General features: G+C 37.5%; 1 protein-coding gene across 1 annotated transcript in view; it reads right to left on the bottom strand.

Moving 5' to 3' along the window:
- The window catches only part of DNAJC10 (DnaJ heat shock protein family (Hsp40) member C10), a 59,199-nt gene that overhangs the window by 24,265 nt on the left and 11,249 nt on the right, over positions 1–23,685 (bottom strand). Inside the window, exons 6-11 of the mRNA XM_060106274.1 lie at positions 22,013–22,095; positions 21,273–21,404; positions 20,615–20,708; positions 19,453–19,530; positions 2,740–2,783; positions 1,474–1,611 (exon numbers count right to left, since the gene is read on the bottom strand). Of these exons, the coding sequence (XP_059962257.1) occupies positions 1,474–1,611; positions 2,740–2,783; positions 19,453–19,530; positions 20,615–20,708; positions 21,273–21,404; positions 22,013–22,095 (569 nt within the window). The remainder of the gene's footprint in view (positions 1–1,473; positions 1,612–2,739; positions 2,784–19,452; positions 19,531–20,614; positions 20,709–21,272; positions 21,405–22,012; positions 22,096–23,685) is intronic.

The raw sequence follows: 23,685 nt of genomic DNA, 5'->3' as shown, positions 1-23,685 counted from the left end.
ATTTAAAATTGCTGCAGCCATCTCATTCTGAACAGGTAACAGAAGAAGCGCACAAAGGTGAACAAGACAGTTCATTACAACACTGCTTACAATCGTGAAAAAGTACAAACAAATATCAAGAGAGGCCTGATTAAACTCAGTATGTTACATTTAGTCAATGGATTACTATTCAGGAATTGTTGATGTATTTTTGATTGGTGTATGTATTTATAGGAATTATTGTATATACTACTATTCAGGGACACACACACACAATATAAGGCACATAAGTAGGCACTATATATAGTACTTATGTGCCAGATATTCTTCTAGGCATTTGGGATATATCTATGGAAAATCCAAACTTAAAATTTACTGCAGAAGAAAAATAATGAAAGAGTAAATAAGTAAATTACAGTGTATGTTATAAGGAGATAAGTGCAATGGAGGTGGATTATGGAAAGATTTTAAAGACAGAGCCACAGATTTCCCTGATGAATACGGTATAGGTTACATGGTATGAGAAAAAGAGGGGTCAGGAATGACTCCCAAGGTCTTTGGCCTTAATGATAAAAGATGAAGTTTTCATCAACTGAGATGGGGAGAAACTGGGTACAGCAGATGTATGGGGAAATATCAGGAGTATAGTTACAGATCTAAGTTCAAGACATCAATTAATATCCCAGGGGAAATACGGCATGGGCTGGAGAATATCCACGTCTGGGCCAGAGACAAAACTGGTGAGTTGTCTGCATGAAGTCATAATTGTATGTACATATAGGTAGAGACCTGGAAGGGTATGTACCAAGATTTGATGGTGCTTGCCTATGGGTGATTTAATTTTAATGAACTTTGCATCTTTCTTTATACATTTTTATACCAAATATAAATTTCTGTAATGAATATGTATAATCCTGTCAGTACCAAAACAGGAAAAATTAAAATACAGAAAAGAAAACTAAAGGTAGTCTGTCTTATATCAGTCTGTTTTTCTTTGTGGGTTCTCTAGGGACCTATCCGATATCCCAGTATTTGTCTCAGCTCCTTGACAACTATCTTGAACCTCAGTTTCCTCATTTATAAATTTAGGAATGTGAACCACACCAGGAGATTGCCAAACTGAGTTTACACCAGAATCAAACAGGGTGCTTTAAAAAAACAGATACCAGATTCCATCTAAACCTACCAATGATCTATATTTTAACATTAGAAAATATACAAATAAATGGAAACCAATAAATATCCATTTAACCTAAGAATGTACTCCATACCTTTGGGTTTTTAAAACTGTAATGGTTTATGCCAGTTTAAAAATAATCCTTATAGCTTAACTTTATAAACTGAAGTATTAAACAGAATCCCAGAAATTAAATATTCCAAATAATTAAGTGTCCTATAATCAGATGATATAAACTGGTTCACTGTTTTGCTCATTGTTTACAAAATGATGTATTTGAATATGTGTGTGTGTAAAGAAATTAAAGTGATTCATACCAAAATACCACTTTTCTCTTTGTTATTTAAAGTGGCTCCAGGAGGAAAATATGCAGTAGTACTTGTTGTAATGTCCAAACTTTTACAAAGGTTGTCCTGGGTGGCACAGTCCATCCATCCTACATTAACAAGACCATCCTAAAATGGAAAGAAACAAAAAATCGTGTTGTAAGTGGAAGAAAAAGTTAAAAGGATTTATATTTAGCAAAAACAACTTTTCTACTATTACACTTTTAAAAAGAACACTCAAAAAATGATGCAGATTGGAATAACATGAGTAATAAATTTAATCTAACATCCGATGAATGGATAAAGAAGATGTGGCACATATATACAATGGAATATTACTCAGCCATAAAAAGAAACGAAATTGAGCTATTTGTAATGAGGTGGATAGACCTAGAGTCTGTCATACAGAGTGAAGTAAGTCAGAAAGAGAAAGACAAATACCGTATGCTAACACATATATGTGGAATTTAAGAAAAAAAATGTCATGAAGAACCTAGGGGTAAAACAGGAATAAAGACACAGACCTACTTGAGAATGGACTTGAGGATATGGGGAAGGGGAAGGGTAAGCTGTGACAAAGCGAGAGGCATGGACATATATACACTACCAAACGTAAGGTAGACAGGTAGTGGGAAGCAGCCGCATAGCACAGGGAGATCAGCTCAGTGCTTTGTGACCGACTGGAGGGGTGGGATAGGGAGGGTGGGAGGGAGGGAGACGCAAGAGGGAAGGGATACGGGAACAGATGTATGTATTCACTTTGTTATAAAGCAGAAACTAATTTAAAAAAAATTACACCTTACATAGGAAACATTTTCAAGCATACACAGAACATTAACAATCTTTGTAAGTGGCAAACTCCCAACCCGTAAGGCAGCTTCAATAGTGTTAAAGTATCAACAACACACAGACTGCACTCCCTGACCATAATATGATGAGAGCTAAATAAGTAAAATAACAAAATGACAAAAAATAAAGTTTAGAAATGACAAAAACACTAATATATAACTTTCTGGTTAAAGAGGAACTCTAATGGAATACTTAGAAGTGAATGATAATGAAAGCACCACATGTTAAAATGTATTGAACAGAGCTAATTAATTAGAAACAGCTATGAATACATTTATAAGAAAACAAGAAAGATTACAAATAAGTGAGATAAATGTTTAAGAAATCACCAAAGAAAATATATGGAATCAGTTTTTAAATGTGTTTCTTAACATGGTGATACAATTTTACAAAGTAATTAATGCTTACCAACATCCCACTTAACCTGAGACGTGTCTGTGAAGTCAAACAATCTGGTGGGGGAAAAAAAAACTTATAAGGCAATTTCAGCTTAAGTCTGTACTTTCATTTGCTGTTCCCCCAAACCATCATGTTGATTCTTAGGCAATTAATTGGGCTGTGCTGGTAAATACTGAGACTTTTATTTACTAGGTAGACATAGAGGTCAATGTCTCATTCTTCTCCCTCCCCTCGTCCCCTTTTCTCTCCCTACTCTCCCTTCCCTCTCCTTAGTCTTATTCTCTCCCCTTAGTTTCTCAGGAGTTCCAGCTAAAGAAAAAAGAAGGAATTCCCTCTCAAGTACCTCTTTAGGATCTTATTATCAAATGTCTCCTCCTATCAAGAGTCCCCTTTATCCAAGAGATCTCATGATTTGGAGTAATAAAATGTAATGCCTATTTGATAAATAACAATATGTGCAGAATCCTTAAAGTACAATACAATCTTAGAATAGCTTCTTCACTATTTTTATGTAAGTCCTATAAATATGAATGCTACGATACAATGAGATAGATTTAGAAGAAAGGGAGATGCAGCATCACAGAGCTCACGGGGATAGGTAAACTCAATCTACCTACGGTAAAAGTAAAACAATGTCAGAAAGCTTTAAAAGTTTTCCTTATGTGTGGAATGGAGAGAAACGTGCATTTGGCCAAAATGAGAGAAAACCCCTCAGTGACAGACTAAGTTTAAGGGTGATTTTTGCTGCAAGGCAATACATTCCTAAGATGGGCCTTACCCCATGAGGTGAGTGGCTGATTTTATCTGCAAGGCAATACCTTTCCAACACAGCAGCATAAAGGCTGAGAGGTGAAGTATGGGGAAAATGTCCATGTTGGGATTAAACATATGAAAATGCATTCATTAATTAGGATATTTTCTAACACTAGGGCCAATTTTTAACCAATCTTATTGCTTGAATACAGTTTATGTTTGTGTAGGGTACTGAACTTCCAACTTAATTTACTAGGGGAAAGGGCCCTAGAAACGGAAAGTTATCATCTTCAAATATATACTTTTTTTTGTTGTTGTTGTTAAGGTTGCAGCACATGACATGTGAGATCTTAGTTCCCCAACCAGGGATTGAACCTGTGTCCCCTGCATTGGGAGTGCAGAGTCTTAACCACTGGACCACCAGGGAAGTCCCCCAAATATATACTTTTATGAGGCAAACGTACATTTTTGAAATGAATACATATGAGGGAAAGTCAGTAACTGCAAAAAATTATTTTGTGAGGGTTGTATCTGTCAACAACTAATTATTTTTTCGAAGTGTCAAAAACATTTGTAGCTATCTGATGGTATAATTTACCATAAGTATAATTAAGCTGAAAAATTTGCCCATTGAACATAAACCACATGATACCTTAAGAAATTAATCACTGTAGAGGAGAGATCAAGATGGTGGAGTAGGAAGACATAAAGCTCACCTCCCCTGACAACATAACAAAAATACAACTACATGTGGAAAGTTCTCATGGAAAACTAACTGGAAAATGGCAGAAGAACTCCTACACAACCAAGGCTGCAAGAAAGATTTCCATATAACCAGGTAGGATGGAAAAGGCATAGGGCTGGGACCCCCAGCTGAGCGGGATCTGAAAGGAAGAGAAGGTCCCCATGGGCAGACCCTCAATGTGGGGAGCAAGTGGGTTGAGCCACAGACTGGACATTCCAGTCCTGGGGTCCTGCAAGGAGGAGACAAGCACCCTTGGCTGCCGGGAGAACTGCTGGGACAGACAAAGGGCTAGAGGAGCCTAGACTCTACTCATGAGGAGTACGCACGTGCTGGTTTACCAAAAATCAGGGCGGAGAGAGCTTTGCACTGGCAGCTGCCACTTCGCCACACTCCCCAATCCGAGCTGGTTGAACATCCCGGCCCCGCTCACTCCATACCACAGCCTGGTGCTAGATTTGGGCCAACCAAGCCCTGGGAGAAGACTTGGTCTAGCTATGCAGAGACAGACTGGGGTCCTGGGATATGATCTGGGTGGAGTAGAAGTGGCCACTGTCAGCACTTGCTCAGGTAGTGCTGCAGGAGCACCCCGCAGTTTGCCTCCCAGTGGAGCCGATGCTCTGCCTCCACCCATTCAACACAGCAGCTTAGCCTTGGAGCTGGGGCAGATAGGTCTGGGAGAAGACTGCCAGGGGGTCAGCCCAGTGCTCTGGTGGTAGCACAGCCACCTCAATTCCTGCAGCCACTACACCCCAATCCCCAGCCCCAGCCTAGTGAATGTCCCAGCCCCATGCACTCCACACCACAGCCTTGCACTAGATCTGGGATAAACAGAAGGAGGGGTGAGACCTTGGGATGGTTCTGACTGGAGCCTTGGACGCCTACAGAGGTAGTGTACTGGTCCTTTGTGAGCACATAGGCCTCACTTGCTTCAGCAATCACCTCCTTTGGGGGCAGGGCACCACTCAAGGGGAATGGAGCTCGATTGAGCCTGACCCTCAGGGCATTTACTCCAACAGCTGGGGGAGCAGGCCCTGTCCCTGACAGGGCGGCAACAGCTATGCAGTAAAGAGGAAGTCCCGCCTCACACCCTGAACAGTCTTTAGATCCCCCAAAACCAACCAAACCCCCTATCTAGGTGATAACGACCAGCATACCCCAAAGAAAGACATGGCTGGTGTCCATCGTACACACAGAGTCTACACAGGGATGCTACCACATAAAAACACCCCTTTAAGACCATAATAGATAATCGTTTCTCCGAAATTCAGAGACAGAGACAGTTAAGTAAAATGAAAAGGCAGAGGAAATACTCCCAATTAAAAGAGCAAGAAAAATCCCCTGAAACAAATAATGAAACAGAGCTCACCAGTCTACCAGACCCCAAGTTCAAAAAGGTGGTAATAAAAACGCTAAATGAATTAAGAAAGATCAATATAAATGCAGATCACTGTAACAAGGAACTAGAAACTACAAAGATGAACAAATCAAAAATAGATAATTCAATTTCTAAGATAAAAAGAGATCTAGAAGCAATGTACAGCTAACTAAATGACAAAAAAGAATGAATAAGTAAGCTGGAAGACAGAATAATAGAAATCACCCAATCAGAAGAGCAGACAAAGACAAGTGAAAAAAAAAATGAACTTACAAGATCTATAAAATAATATAAAATGTGCCAACCTATGCATAATAGGGGTTTGAGAAGGAGGAGAGAGAGAGAAGGGGATCAAAAACTTATTTGAAGAAACTATGGCTGAAAATTTGCCAAACCTGAAGAAGGAAACAGATATCCAGGTACAAGAAGCACAAAGGGTCCTAAACAAGATGAACCCGAACAGACCCACAAGATATATCATAATTAAGATGGCAAAACTTAAAGACAAAAAGAGCATTCTAAAGGCAGCGAGAGAAAAACAGAGTTAATTACAAGGGAACCCCCATAAGGCTATCAGCTGATTTGCAGGCCAGAAGGGAGTGGCATAACATACTAAAAGTTCTGAAAGGAAAAAACCTGCAACCTAGGATACTCTATACAGCAAGATTATCATTTAGAATAGAAGGAGAGAGAAAGAATTTCTCAGACAAGCAAAAACTAAAAAGATTCAGTAATACTAAACCTACTCTAAAAGAAATATTGAAGGGTCTTCTCTAAATGGAAAAGGAGCAAGAAACTATAGGAAAGAGAAAATCAAAATAGTTAAGGCAAATATACAGTAAGAATTTAAGATCACTTAAATAAGCTAGTATGTAGACTAAACAGTCAAAAAATTGTAAAAGTGACTCTATAATAAAAAGACAAGTATAAACATGTAAGATAGGATATCAAAACTGCAAAATACCAGGGAGGGGAATAAAAAATGTACATCTTTTAGAATGTGTTTGAATTGAATGACTATCAGTTTACATCAAGTAGATAGTTATGGGTCAACATACCTGAATTCCATGGTAACCACAAATCAAAAACATAAAATAGATTCATAAAGACCAAAAAGAAAGGAAGTCACGCATACAACAAAAGAAAATCATCAGACCAAAAGAAAAAACAAAAAAAATAAAGAACTACAAAAACAACTGGAAAACAAGGATTAAAATGGTAATAAGTACAAACCTATCAACTACTTTAAATGTCAACAGACTAAATGCTTTGATCAAAAGAGTGGCTGATTGGATAAAAAAACAAGAACCTGAAATATGCTGTCTACACTTACTTCAGGATAAAAGACACACACAGACTGAAAGTGAGAAGGAAAATGATATTTCAGGCAAATGGGAATGACAAGAAAGTGGGGGTAGCAATATTCATATCAAACAAAGTAGACTTTAAGGCAAAGGCCATAAAAAAAGACAAAGAAGGGCATTACATAATGATAAAAGAATCAACACAAGAAGAGGATATTATACTCATTAATACATATGCACCTAATATAGGAGCACATAAATATATAAAGCAAATACTAAAAGACATAAAGGGAAAAACTGACAAAAATACAGTAATAGTAGATTTAACACTCCACTGACATCAATGGACAGATCATCCAGACAGAAAATCAAGAAGGAAACAGTGGTTTTAAATGATACAACAGACCAGTTGGACTTAATAGATTTCTACAGAATACTACATCCCCTGAAAACCCCAGAATACACATTCTTTTCAAGTGCACATGGAACGTTCTATAGGACAGACCACATGCTAGGTCATAAAACAAGCCTCAACAAATTTAAGAGGATAGAAGTTATTTCAAGCATCTTTTCTGACCACAATGATATGAAATCAGAAGTTAACTATGGAAAGAAAAACAGAGAAAGAACAAACATGTGGAGGCTGAGCAACATGCTACTAAGAAACAAATGGGTCAAAGATGGAATCAAAGAAGAAATTATAAAATATCTTGAGATTAAGGAAAATGAGAACACATTACAAAATCTCTGGCATGCAGCAAAAGCAATTCTTAGGGGGAAATCCACAGCAATACAGGCCTAACTGAAGAAACAAGAAAAATTTCAAATGAACAATCTCACCAACCACCTAAAAGGATTAGTAAAAGAAAAACAAAGTGCAAAGTCAGCAGAAGGAAGGAAATAATAAAGATCAGAGAGAAATAAAATAGATCGGGAAAAAAAGCAACAAAGAAAAGATCAATAAAACCAACAGTTGATTTTTTGAAAAGATAAATAAAATTGACAAGCCAGGCTCATCAAGAAGAGAGGACCCCAATAAAGAAATTAATGAAAGAGGAGAAATAACTGATATCACAGAAATACAAAAAAATCAGAAGAGAAACACAATGAACAGTTACATGCCAACAAACTGGACAACCTAGAAGAAATGGGCAAATTTTTAGAAACATACAGCCCAGCAAGACTAAGTCAAGAAGAAACACAGTTTCAACAGGCTAATCACTAGAAGTGAAACAGAATCTGTAATAATAATTAAAAGAAAAACTTTCTGCAAACAAAAGTCCAAGACCAGATGGCTTCACTTAAGAATTCTACCAAACATAAAGAACTTAAATTAATCCTTCTCCAACTATTCCAAAAAACTGAAGAAGAGGGAACACTTCCAAATTCATTCTATGAGGCCACTATTACCCTAATCACAAAACTAGACAAAGACACTACCAAAAAAAAAGTTACAGGCCAGTATCTATGATGAATATTGGTGCAAAAATCCTCATCAGAATATTAGCAAGCTGAATCCAGCAATACCTGAAAAGGATCATACACCATGATCAAGCTGGATTCATTCCAGGATCACAAGGATGGTTCCACATATGCAAATCAATCAGTGTGATACAGCGCATTAACAAAAGGAAAGACAAAAACCACATGATCATCTCAATAGATGCAGAAAAAGCATTTCACAAAATTTAACATCCGTTCATGATAAAAACTCTCACCAAGTGGGTGTAGAGGAAACATATTATGACATAATAAAGGCCATTTACAACAAAGCCACACAGCCAACATAATACTCAGTGGTGAAAAGTAAAAGCCTTCCCTCTAAATTCAGGAATAAGATGAGGATACCCACTCCCAGAGCTTCTATTCAACAGAGTATTATACGTCCTAGCCACAGCAATCAGATAAGGAAAAGAAATAAAAGGTATCCAAATTGGAAGGGAAAAGGTAAAACTGCCACCCTTTGCAGTTGACATACAATACTCTATATACAAAACCCTAGTCTTCACCCAAAAAAGTTTAAGAACTAATCAAGGAATTTGGCAAGATAGCAGCATACAAGATTAATACACAGAAATCTGTCATGTTTCTATATACTAGAAATGAAATATAAGAGAAAGTAAAAAAAAAAAATCCCATTTAAAATCTCATCAAAAAAAGTAAATACCTAGGAATAAACGTAACCAAGGAGGTGAAATACCTACACGCTGAAAACTATAAATCACTGGTAAAGGAAATGAAGATGATTCAAAAAAATGGAAAGATATCCTATACTCTTAGATGGGAAGAATTAATGTTGTTAAAATGCATATACTACCCAAAGCAATCTACAGATTTAATGCAATCCCTATCAAAATACCATGACATTTTTCACAGAATTAAAACAAATAATCCTAAAATTTATATGAAAACACAAAAGGCCCAGAATTGCCAAAACAATTCTGAGGAAAAAGAACAAAGATGGAGGCATAATCCTTCTCAAGTTCAGAATACACTACAAAGCTATAGTAATCAAAAAGCATGGTATTAGTACAAAGACATATAGATGAACAGAACAGAGAGCCCAGAAATAAACCCACACACCTACAATCAATTAATCTATGACAGGGGCTTCCTTGGTGGCGCAATGGTTGAGAGTCCGCCTGCCGATGCAGGGGACACAGGTTCGTGCCCCGGTCCGGGAAGATCCCACATGCCGCGGAGCGGCTGGGCCCGTGAGCCATGGCCGCTGAGCCTGCACGTCCAGAGCCTGTGCTCCGCAACGGGAGAGGCCACAACAGTGAGAGGCCCGCGTACCACAAAAAAAAAAAAAAAAAAAAAAAAATTAATCTATGACAAAGGAAACAACAATATAGAGAAAAGACAGTGTCTTCAACAAATGGTGTTGAGAAAGCTGGACAGCTACATGTAAATCAATGAATTCAGAATACTCCCTCCCACCATTTACAAAAATAAATTCAAAATGATTTAAAGGAGAGAGTAATCAAGATGGCAGAATAGTAGAATGTGATGCTTACCTTCTCCCACAAATACATCAAAAATACATCAACATGTGGAACAATTCTCACAGAATATCTACTGAACACTGGCAGAACACCTCAAACTGCTGAAAGGGCAAGAAAATCTCCATGTAACCAGGTAGGAAAAAAGAAAAAAAAGCAAGCAAGAAAGGAATCGAGACAGGACCTGTGCCCCTGGGAGGGAGCTGTGAAAGAGGAAAGGTGCCAGCCCCCCTGGCGGGGAGATTGGCCAGGACAGAAGGGGAGCTTCAGAGACTCGGAGGAGCGTGCAGCAGCTAGTTTGCGGCAGCCAGAGTGAAGGAAGAACTGCACAGAAGGTCAGTGCCACCACCCTGCAGTCCCCAGCCGGAGGCACGTGTCTGTCAGTGCAGGCAGGGGCTAGGTACTGGAACTCAGGCTTCAGAAATCAGAACTGGGGAGAGGACTGGGGTTGACTATGTGAAGACAGCCCTGGGGGGTGCTGGAATCCAGTGCGACCATGGCTGGTGGTGTGCACAGAGGAAGCCTGGGCCGCCTTAGAGGCCAGCTGCCATTATTTGGGGGGTGCGTGAGGGGAGGGGCGGGATGAGGGTTGTAGCCTTTTTCCCTGTGCACACACTTGCAGAGGGCAGGGCAGTGCCTGCAAGGGATCCAGGGGACGTCACAAGCTGCCACCACGGCCTGCCCAGGTGCCAGGAGCGGTTGCAGGCTGCCGCCGCCTCCCTCCTGGAGCTCAGGAGTGGCTGCAGGCCACCTCTGCTCCCATCGCATGCTCCAGGGTGTCGCCTGAGCTGCCACTGCTGTCAAGAACCCCAGGACTGGGCATCAGCCACTGCATCTGCACACCCCCTCTCAAGGATAACAACAAGCACATGCTGAGGAGAGAGGAGACAGGCATCCGTACTGAAAACAGCCCCTACAACAAATTAAACCCACACAAGCTACACAGGGACGCCCCCACGTGTAAACAGCCATTCAAGACCACAAGATAATTGATTCTCCTAAACTCAGGGAGTAAGAGAAATATAACTAAAATGAAAAAGCAGTGGAACCACTTTCAGTTAAAAGACCAAGAGCATTCCCCTGAAAGAACAAATAATGAAATAAACCTATTCAGTCTAATAGACACCGAGTTCAAAAAGGAGATAATGAAAATACTGAAGAAATTAAGAAAGGCTATCAACAGAAATGCAGAATAGTGTAAAAAGGAACTAGAAACTATAAAGAGGAACCAAGAAAAATTAGAAAACTCATTTGCCAACATGAAAGCTGAGCTAAATCAATGAAAAACAGAATGAATAGTGCAGAAAAACAGATAAGTGATGTGGAAAACAGAATAATGGAAATCACCCAATCAGGACAGCAGACAGAAAACCAAATGAAAAAAAAATGAAAGCAATATAAGAGACCTACAGGATAGTATAAAGCAGTGGTCCCCAACGTTTTTGGCACCAGGGACCGGTGTGGAAGACAAATTTTCCACCAACGGGGGTGAGGGTGGGGGGTGTGGTGGGGGTGGGGGATGGTTCAGGTGGTAATGCGAGTGATGGTTCAGGTGGTAATGTGAGTGAGGGGGAGCGATGGGGAGTGGCAGATGAAGCTTCGCTCACTTGTCCACCGCTCACTTCCTGCTGTGCGGCCCGGTTCCTAACAGGCCACGGTGGTTGGGGACCTCTGATATAAAGCGTGCCAACCTATGCATAATAGGGATTCCAGAAGTGGAATAAAGAGAAGAAGGGATGGAAAGTGTATCTGAAGAAATTATGACTGAAAACTTCCCAAACCTAAAGAAGTAAACAGATATCCAGGTACAGGAAGCACAGAGGGTCCCAAACAGACCTACACCAAGACATATGATAATAAAAATGGCAAAAGTTAAAGAGAGGGTTCTAAAGGCAGCAATAGAAAAACAAAAGAGTTAATTACAAGGGAACCGCCATAAGACTATCAGTTGATTTGTCTACAGAAACACTGCAGGCCAGAAGGGACTGGCAAGATATATTCAAACTCCTGAAAGGGAAAAATCTACAACCCAGGATAATCTACCCTGTAAGATTATCATTAGAATAGAAGGAGAGATAAAGAATTTCTCAGGGGACTTCCCTGGCGGTCCAGAGATTAAGACTCTGCACTTCCACAGCAGGGGCATGGGTTTGATTCCTGGTCCAAGAACTAAGATCCTGCATGCCACGTGACGTGGCCAAAAAAAAAAAAAAAAAATCATCAGAGAGAAAAGAAGTAAGACTCTACAGGAAAGAGAAAATCACAACCTCAAAGTAAGTCACTTAAATAAGCCAGTACACAAATTAAAAAAAAAAATCAAAAACTTCTGTGAATGTGAAGATAACCAAAATGAACAGCAAAAGGATGAACATGAAGACATAAAAGGGGACATCAAAAATCATAAGATGTGGGGAGTAAGAAAATGTGTATATATTTCTTTCCTAGAATATATTTGAGCCTATAAGACTACCAGTCTAAGGCAAGCAGAAATAGGAAGGGTTAACATGCTAGAAAAGCAGGGTAACCACAAATCAAAAACATACAATAGATTCACAAAAACCAAAAAGAGAACTCAAGTATAATACAAAAGAAAATCATAAAACCACAAAAGGGTCATCCATTTACAATGCTTGGTGTCAGTTTATTTATCTCTTGTAAAAATAAAATACAGTGTGCGTGTGTGAAAAAAAACCACAAAAGGGAAAGCAAAGAGACAAAGAAGAAATATAAAATCAATGGGAAAACAAGGTTTAAAATGGCAATAAAGGGCTTCCCTGGTGGCACAGTGGTTGGGAGTCTGCCTGCCAATGCAGGGGACACGGGTTTGAGCCCTGGTCTGGGAGGATCCCACATGCCGCGGAGCAGCTGGGCCCGTGAGCCACAACTACTGAGCCTGCGCGTCTGGAGCTTGTGCTCCGCAACAAGAGAGGCTGCGATAGTGAGAGGCCTGTGCACCGCGATGAAGAGTGGTCCCCGCTTGCCACAACTAGGGGAAGCCCTCGCACAGAAACGAAGACCCAACACAGCAAAAATAAATAAATTAATTAATAAACTCCTACCCCCAACATCTTCTTTAAAAAAAATGGCAATAAATACATACCGATCTATAATTAACTTAAATGTTAATGGACGAAATGCTCCAATCAAAAGACACAGAGTGGAAGATTGGCTAAAAAAGCAAGAACCTAAAATACGCTGCCTACTAGACACATACTTTAGGGCAAAGGACAAACATAGATTGAAAGTGAGGGGACAGAAAAAGATATTTCATACAAAAAGAAATGATAAGAAAGTAAGAGTTGCAATGCTCATATCAAACAAGATAGATTTTAAAACAAAGATCATAAAGAAGGATAAGAAGGACACTATATAATGATAAAAGGATCAATACAAGAGGACCTCACACTCATCAACATACGTACACCTAATACAGTAGCACCCAAATACATAAAACAAATATTAACAGAGATAAAGGTAGAAACTGATAGGAATAAAACAGTAGTAGGAGACTTTAACACCACAGTCACATCAATGCACAGATATTCCAGACAATCAATAAGGCAACAGAGACCCTACATAATGTAACAGAACAGCTAGACTTAATTGATATTTTCAGGACATTACATCCAAAAAAAATCAGAATACACATTCTTTCCAAGTGCACATGGAGCATTCTCTAGGACTGACCACACACTAGGGCACAAAACAAGCCTCAACAAATTTAAGAGCATAGACATTATCTCAAGCATCTTTTCTGACCACAATGGCATGAAAGTAGAAATTAACCACAAAAAAAGAAATGAGGAACAAACGATTACATGGAGACTGAACAACATGCTATTAAAAAACCAATGGGTCAATGATGAAATCAAAGAGGAAATTAAAAAATACCTTGGGACAAATGACAATGCAAACACAATGATACAAAATCTCTGGGATGCAGTAAAAGCAGTTCTTAGAGTGAAGTTCATAGTGATACAGGCCTTCCTCAAAAAACAAGAAAAATCTCAAATAAACAAACTAACCTACCACTAAAAAGAATTAGAAAAAGAACAACAAAAACCTAAAGTCAGCAGAAGGAAGGAAATAATAAAGATCTGAGAGGAAATAAATAAAATAGAGATTTAAAAAATTTCAAAATCAATAAAACAAAGAGCTGGTTCTTTGAAAGAGTAAAGAAAATAGACAAACCCCTGGCCAGGCACACCAAGAAGAAAAGAAAGAGAATGCAAATAAACAAAATAAGAAATGAAAAAGGAGAAATCTCAACTGATACCACAGAAATACAAAATACTATGAACAATTATATACCAACAAATTGGACAACCTAGAAGAAATGGACAGGTTTCTAGAAACATACAGACCACCAAAACTGAATCAAGAAGAAATAGATAATTTGAAAAGACCAATCATTAAAAGTGAAGATAATCTGTAATTAAAAAACTCCATACAAACAAAAGTCCAGGACCACAGAGCGTCACAGGTGAATTCTACCAAACATACAAAGAAGAATTTATACCAACCCTTCTCAAACTGTTCCAAAAAACTGAAGAGGAGGGAACACTCCCAAGAACATTCTATGAAGCCACCATTACCCTGTTACCCAAACCAGACAAAGATACAACCAAAAAAGAAAATTACAGGCCAATATCTTTGATAAATATAGATGCAAAAAACCTCAACAAAACATTAGCAAACCGAATCCTACAACACATAAAAAAGATCATACACCACGACCAAGTGGGATCCAACCTAAATTCACAAGGATGGTTCAACATACACAACTCAATTAATATGATACACCACATAAACAAAAGAAAAGGCAAAAACCACATGATCATCTAAACAGATGCAGAAACAGCAGTTGACAAAATTCAGCATCCATTCATGATAAAAACTCTTACCAAAGTAGGTACAGAGGGAACATATCTCACAATAGTAAAAGTTATTTATGACACACCTACAGCCAATACAATACTCAACAGTGAAAAGATGAAAGCCTTCCTAAAATCTGGAACAAGACAAGGATGCCCACTCTCACCTATTCTATTCAACATAGTTTTGGAAGTCCTAGCCATAGCAATCAGACAAGAGAAAGAAATAAAACATATCCAAATTGGAAGAGGTAAAATTGTCATCATATGCAGATGATATGATACTATGTATAAATAACCCTAAAGACACCACACAAAAACTACTAGAACTGATCAATTCAGCAAGGTAGCAGGATACAAGGGTAACATACAGAGAATCAAGAAGAACTACAGTCCTGCAGCATGTGGAACAAAAACCACATTCATAGAAAGAAAGACAAAATGAAAAAGCAGTGGACTATGTACCAGATGAAAGGACAAAATAAAACGCTAGAAAAACAACTACATGAAGTGGAGACAGGCAACCTCCCAGAAAAAGAATTCAGAATAATGACAGTGAAGATGATTCAGGACCTCGGAAAAAGAATGGAGGCAAAGATCAAGAAGATGCAAGAAATGTTTAACAAAGACCTAGAAGAATTAAACAAACAAACAGAGACAAACAATACAATATCTGAAATGAATAATACACTAGAAGGAATCAATAGGAGAATAACTGAGGCAGAAGAATGGATAAGTGACCTGAAAGACAGAATGGTGGAAATCACTGCCATGGAACAGAAGAAAAAAGAATGAAAAGAAATGAAGATAGCCTAAGAGACCTCTGGGACAACATTAAATGCACCAACATTCGCATTATAGGGGTCCCAGAAGGAGGAGAGAGAGAAAGGACCCGAGAAAATATCTGAAGAGATTATAGTTGAAAACTTCCCTAACATGGGAAAGGAAATAGCCACCCAAGTCCAGGAAGCACAGAGAGTCCCAGGCAGGAGAAACGCAAGGAGAAACACGCTGAGACACATACTAATGAAACTGACAAAAATTAAAGACAAAGAAAAATGATTAAAAGCAACAAGAGAAATACGACAAATAACATACAAGGGAACTCCCATAAGGTTAACAGCTGATTTCTCAGCAGAAACTCTACAAGCCAGAAGGGAGTGCCAAGATATATTTAAAGTGATGAAAGGGAAGAACCTACAACCAAGGTTACTCTACCCGGCAAGGATCTCACTAAGATTCGACAGAGAATCCAAGGGCTTTACAGAGAAGCAAAAGCTAAGAGAATTCAGCACCACCAAACCAGCTCTACAACAAATGCTAAAGGAACTTCTTTAAGTAGGAAACACAAGAGAAGAAAAGGGCCTACAAAAACAAACCCACAACAATTAAGAAAATGGTAATAGGAACATACATATCAATAATTACCTTAAAGGTGAATAGATTAAACGTTCCAACCAAAAGACACAGGCTCGTTGAACGGATACAAAAAGAAGACCCATATATATGCTGTCTACAAGAGACCCACTTCCCTAGGGACACATACAGACTGAAAGTGAGGGGATGGAAAAAGATATTCCATGCAAATGGAAATCAAAAGAAAGCTGGTGTAGCAGTACTCATATCAGATAAAATAAGACTTTAAAAATAAAAAAAGTTACAAGAGACAAGGAAGGACACTACATAATGATGAATGGATCAATCCAAGAAGAAGATATAACAACTATAACTATAAATGTATCTAACATAGGAACACTTCAATACATAAGGCAAATACTAACAGCTATAAAAGGTGAAATCGACAGTAACACAATAATAGTGGGGGACTTTCACACCTCACTTACACCAATGGACAGATCATCCAGACAGAAAATAAAGAAACACAATCTTTAAATGACACAACAGACCAGATAGATTTAACTGATATTTACAGGACATTCTATCCAAAAACAGCAGATTACACTTTCTTCTCAAGTGCACATGGAACATTCTCCAGGATAGATCACATCTTGGGTAACAAATCAACCCTTGGTAAATTTAAGAAAACTGAAATCATATCAAGCATCTTTTCTGAAAATGCTATGAGATTAGAAATCAATTACAGGGAAAAAAAGTAAAAAACACAAACACATGGAGGCTAAATAATACGATACTAAATAACCAAGAGATCACAGAAGAAATCAAAGAGGAAATCAAAAAATACCTAAAGACAAATGACAACAAAAACACGATGATCCAAAACCTATGGGATGCAGCAAAAGCAGTACTAAGAGAGAAGTTTATAGCAATACAATCCCACCTCAAGAAATAAGAAAACCTCGGGCTTCCCTGGTGGCGCAGTGGTTGAGAGTCCGCCTGCTGATGCAGGGGACGCGGGTTCGTGCCCCGGTCCGGGAAGATCCCACATGCCGCGGAGCGGCTGGGCCCGAGCCATGGCCGCTGAGCCTGCGTGTCCGGAGCCTGTGCTCCGCAGCCGGAGAGGCCACAGCGGTGAGAGGCCCGCGTACCGCAAAAAAAAAAAAAAAAAAACCCCTCTAAAAAAGAAATAAGAAAACCTCAAATTAACAATCTAACCTTACAACCTAAAGGAACTAAAGCAGCACAAACAAAACCCATAGTAGAAGGAAAGAACTCATAAAGATCAGAGCACAAATAAATGAAAGAGAAACAAAGAAAATAGCAAAGATCAATAAAACTAAAATTTGGTTCTTTGAGAAGATAGACAAAATTCATAAACCTTTAGCCAGACTCATCAAGAAAAAGAGGGAGGACTCAAATCAATAAAATTAGAAATGAAAAAGGAGAAGTTACAACGGACATCGCAGAAATACAAAGCATCGTAAGAGACTACTACAAGCAACTCTATGCCAATAAAATGGACAACCTGGAAGAAATGGACAAATTCTTAGAAAGGTATAACCTTCTAAGACTGAACCAGGAGGAAACAGAAAATATGGACAGACCAATCACAAGTAATGAAAGTTACACAAGTAACTGTGACTAAAAATCTTCCAAGAAACAAAAGTTCAGGACCAGATAGATGGCTTTACAGGTGAACTCTATCAAACATATAGGGAAGAGCTAACACCCATCATTCTCAAACACTTCCAAAAAATTACAGAGGTAGGAATACTCCCAAACTCATTCTATGAGTTGGGGAAGTAAGATACCACATACCATGTTGCGTGGCCAAAAAGGAATTAAAAAAAAAGGGCAAAAGACCTAAATAGAGATTTCTCCAAAGAAGACATACAGATGGCCAACAGGCATATGAAAGATGCTCAACATGGCTAATTATTAAAGAAATGCAAATCAAAACCATGATGAGGTATCATCTCACACCAGTAAGTATGGCTATCATCAAAAAATGCTTTATTTACAAATAAATGCTGGAAAGGGTGTGGAGAAAAGGGAACCCTGCTACACTGTCGGTGGGAATGTAAACTGGTACAGTCACTATGGAAAACAGTATGGTGGTTCCTCAAAAAAAAACTAAAAATAGAGCTATCATATGATCCAGAAATTCCACTCCTGTGTATATATCTGGAAAAGACAAAAACTGTAATTTGAAAAGATACATGGCACCCCATTGTTCATAGCAGCACTATTTACAATAGCCAAGACATGGAAACAACCCAAGTACCCATCAACAGACAACTGGCTTAAGATGTGGTATGGATACAATGGAATATTACTCAGCCATAAAAAGAATGAAATATTGCTATTTGCAGCAATATGAATGGACCCAGAGAATATTACACTTTGTGAAGTAAGTCAGACAGAGAAAGACAAATATATATTATTTATATGTGGAATCTAAAAAATAATACAACTCAATCTATTTAATACAAAACAGAAACACACTTACTGACACAGGAAACAAATTTATGGTTACCAAAGGGGAGAGAGAGGGAGGAAAGGACAAATTAACAGTGTGGGATTAACAGAAACAAGCTACTTTACATGAAATAGATAAGCAACAAACTTTACATGAAATAGATAAGCAACAAGGATTTACTGTATAGTACAAGGAATTATACCCAATATCTTGTAATAACCTATAATGAAATATATTCCATTATTGGAATATATTCCACAAAAAAACCAAACTGAATCACTATGCTGTACACCTGAAACTAACACAATATTGTAAATATATACTTCAACTTCAAAAAAAAGGGAATAATTTTATAACCTATGTGTAAAATAATCAAAAAGAAATATTCATTAAATAAAAAAATTATAACTGGGTACAAATTGTATTTTGAAAATAATCAATTATAGAAGCATACTTAAGACTTTCACTTAATCTAAGGGTACATAATTCCAGTTACAAGATTAATAACTTCTGGGGATCTACTGTCCAGCATATAGTGATTATAGGTAACAATACTGTATAAAATACTTGAAAGCTGCTGAAAGAGTAGATCTTAAATGTTCTCGCCCCAAGAAAGAAATGGTAAATAGGTGACAGGATGGAGGTGTTAGCTAATGTTATGGTGGTGGTCATCATTTTGCAACATGTGTTTCAAATCAACAAGTTATACATCTTAAAGTTACAGAATGTTCTATGTCAATTATATCTCAATAAACCCAGGGGAAAAAAAAGATTGTCACCTAAAAATCAAATGTCATGGTCTCTTCATCATAACAAAATAACAAATATTACCTCTTCCTTTGGAACAAAAAGTGATCAGCCAGCCAATACCAGCAGCAAACGCAGTTTGTATGGAGTTAACAAAATTTCCTTAAGAGAAAATAAAGAACATTTCTGAGCATTTACTACTCCATAATGGAAACCGTTTTCTAAATGGGTTTTCCCTTCTAATGTCACCCATTTCCAATCCACTCTGAGTAGTTTTCAGGATTCCTAAAAATCCTCTTGAGCATATCAAATTCCTTCAACTATTTATTTTTTTTAATCACATAAAATCTAAATTCATTATTTTATTAAGAAACAAATTGGCAAGTAAGGCCCCTTGTGATCTGAGCTTTGTCTACCCATTCAGCCAGCCATATTTTTCCCCAAGCCACTCTACCCATTACCCATCTTTTTGTTAGATTCATGAAATACTGCCAGTTTCCCAAATACAGTGACCTTTTAAGGCTTCCTCTTCACTTTTAAGACAGGTTATATCTGACCTCATTCAAGAAGAATTTCCTAACCCTTCCTCCTTTCCCCACCTGAGTTCTTTCATATCCTTCATGCTTCCCTAAGCTTACCTCTATCATAATGGTTACTACACTGCATTTTAATGGTTTACTAATGGGGTCCTGGAAGGCAGGGATTATAGAGTTTATTACTACAGCCCTAGTATTTAACATAGTTTTGGAGACATAACTGTATTCAATGAATGATATGAGCACCCCTTTAGAAGTAAATACTATCATTTCATGGGTAGTACAGATAATTTAATAACCCACCTAAAGTCACTTGATGAATTCAAAACCTAAGATTAGAAGAGTTTTTAAACTTCAAAATTAAACTGAATACAGGCATGAATTTACTGCCTGATGTAGTATACTTATGAAAGCAATAAAACACTTGGTTTACGAAATATTTAGTTGCACTTTCAAAGTTGCCTTTTCACCTAGCCCCACTTCATACCCATGTCCTACATCAAAATTGTTTTAGTTTATATATAAATATAGTTAATTTATTAAATGCCTACTATTTAGTAGGGCTCAGAACAAATGATACAATTCCCTTCTAAGAAGCATGGAAAAGATATTTAAAAATTTCAGTATCATGACCAGAACATTGCCACTGAAAAACTTAAAATACCAATTCAAAGTATCCTTGAAAATCAAGCAAATTATGAAAAAATTACCTGTCCATAATTCTGTCACTGTGCTTCTAACATGCTGCATGGCGAAATTCACTAAACTTTCCTTTGATCTGTCACCATGGTATTTCACTGCAGCCTATTTTTTTTGTTTATAAAAAGAGAAATGTCTTTTACTTTTTCTTTTTAAAACTCATACCAAATACCTTGATTCTCCATTATTCTGAATAAGTAAGCTCTCTCAATAGTACAGTGTATTTCTAACTGACATGCTAAGAATCTTGATTGCACACATTGCATGTCAGACATTTGAATAATACTATTTATAATGTTTTTAGTTTCACTTTTATCACTTAACACTGGGGAGAGGAAGGGAAGTCGGAACTTTACATTCAATGAGAGAAAACACCTGTAAAATACTTTGTAAATTATGAAGTACAACATGCATATTGGTTAACATTATGTTCTTTAAGATGGAAACTGAAATTGGTAAACATTTAATCTTGAACTAGAACAAAGACAAAATAATGGCACCTAAAAGTATTCACAGTATAATAAAAAATGTTTATTATGACTATAGTTAGATGGCATCTAAAATAAGACTTAAAAATCAAAAGATTCTACAAATTCACAGTGTTTTCTCTAGTATTCCCCTTGTTATAATGTTCTACCAATTAAAGAAAATACCAATTTTATCTCTTACCATTCCAGACCTAAAAATGAAGAGACTGGGATAACTGTTCACTCCTTTCATTCGGCAAAGCATTCTATCATCGCCACAGTTAACAGCTCCAATTCGAAGCAATCCATCTACTTCTTTAGCAAAGTCTCTCCACTATGAGGAAAAAAAAAGTTTCTTCTGATAAGATCATTTATCTTTACCTGAACATTCTTCAAGCTGTACTTTCCTTTTTTTTTTTTTTTTAATTAATTAATTATTTCTTTTTGGCTGCACTGGGTCTTTGTTGCTGCGTGCGGGCTTTCTCTAGCTGCGGAGAGAGGGGGCTACGCTTTTGTTGTGGTGCGCAGGCTTCCCATCGCAGTGGCTTCTCTTGTTGCGGAGCACAGGCTCTAGGCGTGCAGGCTTCAGTAGTTGTGGCTCATGTGCTCTAGAGCACAGGCTCAGTAGTTGTGGCATACTGGTTTAGTTGTTCCGTGGGTTTAGTTGTTCCGTGGCCAGGGCTTGAACCTGTGTCCCCTGCATTGGCAGGCGGATTCTTAACCACCGCACCACCAGGGAAGTCCCCAAGCTGTACTTTCTTAAAGGAGATTATGCTCAGGAAATAAAACCATATACACGTGAAAAAATATTACAGTCATTTCTGTTATAGTTACTACTAATAGAAAAAACACTCAAATAACACTCAAATTAAAAAAACACACTCAAATAACAGATCAGTTGTGAATAGTAAAACTTTAAATCAGGATGTAAGAAATACGTACTGTGGGAGCTAAATCATGGCAGTGTGAACACCCTGGGGAGTAAAAGTTCACAAACCACAGTTCTCCAGAATTAACAGCAGCATCTGAAAGTACATAAAACCAAAACAACTTAGAACAACCAAAACAACCAATTTACTAAAGGTTTGTACCTATTTTAGTTAAAAATTTTCCTTGAGATCAGAATGAAAAAAAGTCATATATTTCTCACACTGCCTTTATCATTTTCTGTATAATTTTTTCTATAAGAAGAAAACGTACTATTTCAACTGTCAAACTAACAATACCTTTTTTTTTTGACTCTTCCAAGCCCTACCTGAATAAGAAGCAACCTTGAACTGCATGATCAATGTCACCAAGAAGCTGTAAAAAGAAAGGAAGCAACAAAAGGAAGCAAGAGCCAAACCTCATGACAGTCTGTGTGGTTGAGAGAAATGAAGAGAAACAGTGAGAAGAGACTGAGATTTAAGCTCTTCTATCTGCAGCACTGGTTAAGCACACAGTCAATCAATTCTGACAGCTAATCCAGATTCTGAAAGAATGAAGAGACCTACACGACACAGTGAGGACTGTGGGGATTAAATCTAATCTTTGCTCTTAATAAGACATTTTCCTTGGAAAATTGTGTTATTTGAAATATTAGATCAAAGTTTTTAACAATTCAAAACATGAATACATATTTGCTAATAGATCTGAACACTACATAATATCTACCCAACAATACATAATACGTTATAATCTAATCTATAAAAGGACCTGATATAAACAAAATTTATTCATTTAAAAATTTTATCATTGTAAGGATGTGCTCTAACAGTCAAGATAAAAAAGAAAATTTGCTTATAGAGTCTCATGTAATTCCATACGAAAATCAGTTATCAGTAATTTTTAAAGAAAATATTTTCATAAGTTATAATAAATTATACCAAGACATCAAAACATGCACACTATTCTAAATACGTGTAACTGATTCAGATTAATTAGTAACATGCACAATAATGTTCACCTACATTTCAGTTACAAGACACACAGATCTATGTGAAAAACAGTTAAACCACACATACATTACAAGCAAAGTGTATACATTAGGATTTTATCAGCTGTTCTTTGGCAAAGGTTAGAAAGTCTGACAAAGAGACCACTCTATCTAGGTTGTCAAAATAACTGCCATGCTGACTTAGATCAACTGGTATGAATTTAGGTAAAATCTTATATGTTCTCTGCCCCTTTCCTCTGGGACCTCTATGATGCAAATGTTAGTACATATGACATTGTCCCAGAGGTCTCTTAAACTGTCCTCATTTCTTTCTATTCTTTTTTTATTTTCCTGTTCAGCTTCAGTGATTTCCACTACTGTCTTCCAGCTTGCTGATTCATTCCTCTGCATCATCTAATCTACTGTTGATTCCTTCTAGTGTATTTTTTCGTTTCAGTTATTGTATTCTTCATCTGTTTGGTTGTTCTTTATATTTTCTAACTCTTTGTTCAAAAACTTCTAACTTCTCACTCTGTTCATTCAATCTTCTCCCAAATTCTTTGAACATCTTAACAATATATTTAAAGTGATGAAAGGGAAAAACCTATAACCAAGAAGACTCTACCCAGCAAGGCTTTCATTAAGATTTGAAGGACAGGGCTTTCCTGGTGGCGCAGTGGTTGAGAGTCCACCTGTCGAT

This window comes from Mesoplodon densirostris, chromosome 8 (genome assembly GCF_025265405.1).
Source record: "Mesoplodon densirostris isolate mMesDen1 chromosome 8, mMesDen1 primary haplotype, whole genome shotgun sequence".
Lineage (NCBI taxonomy): Eukaryota > Metazoa > Chordata > Mammalia > Artiodactyla > Ziphiidae > Mesoplodon > Mesoplodon densirostris.
This window is presented reverse-complemented; position numbering and strand designations above follow the sequence as displayed.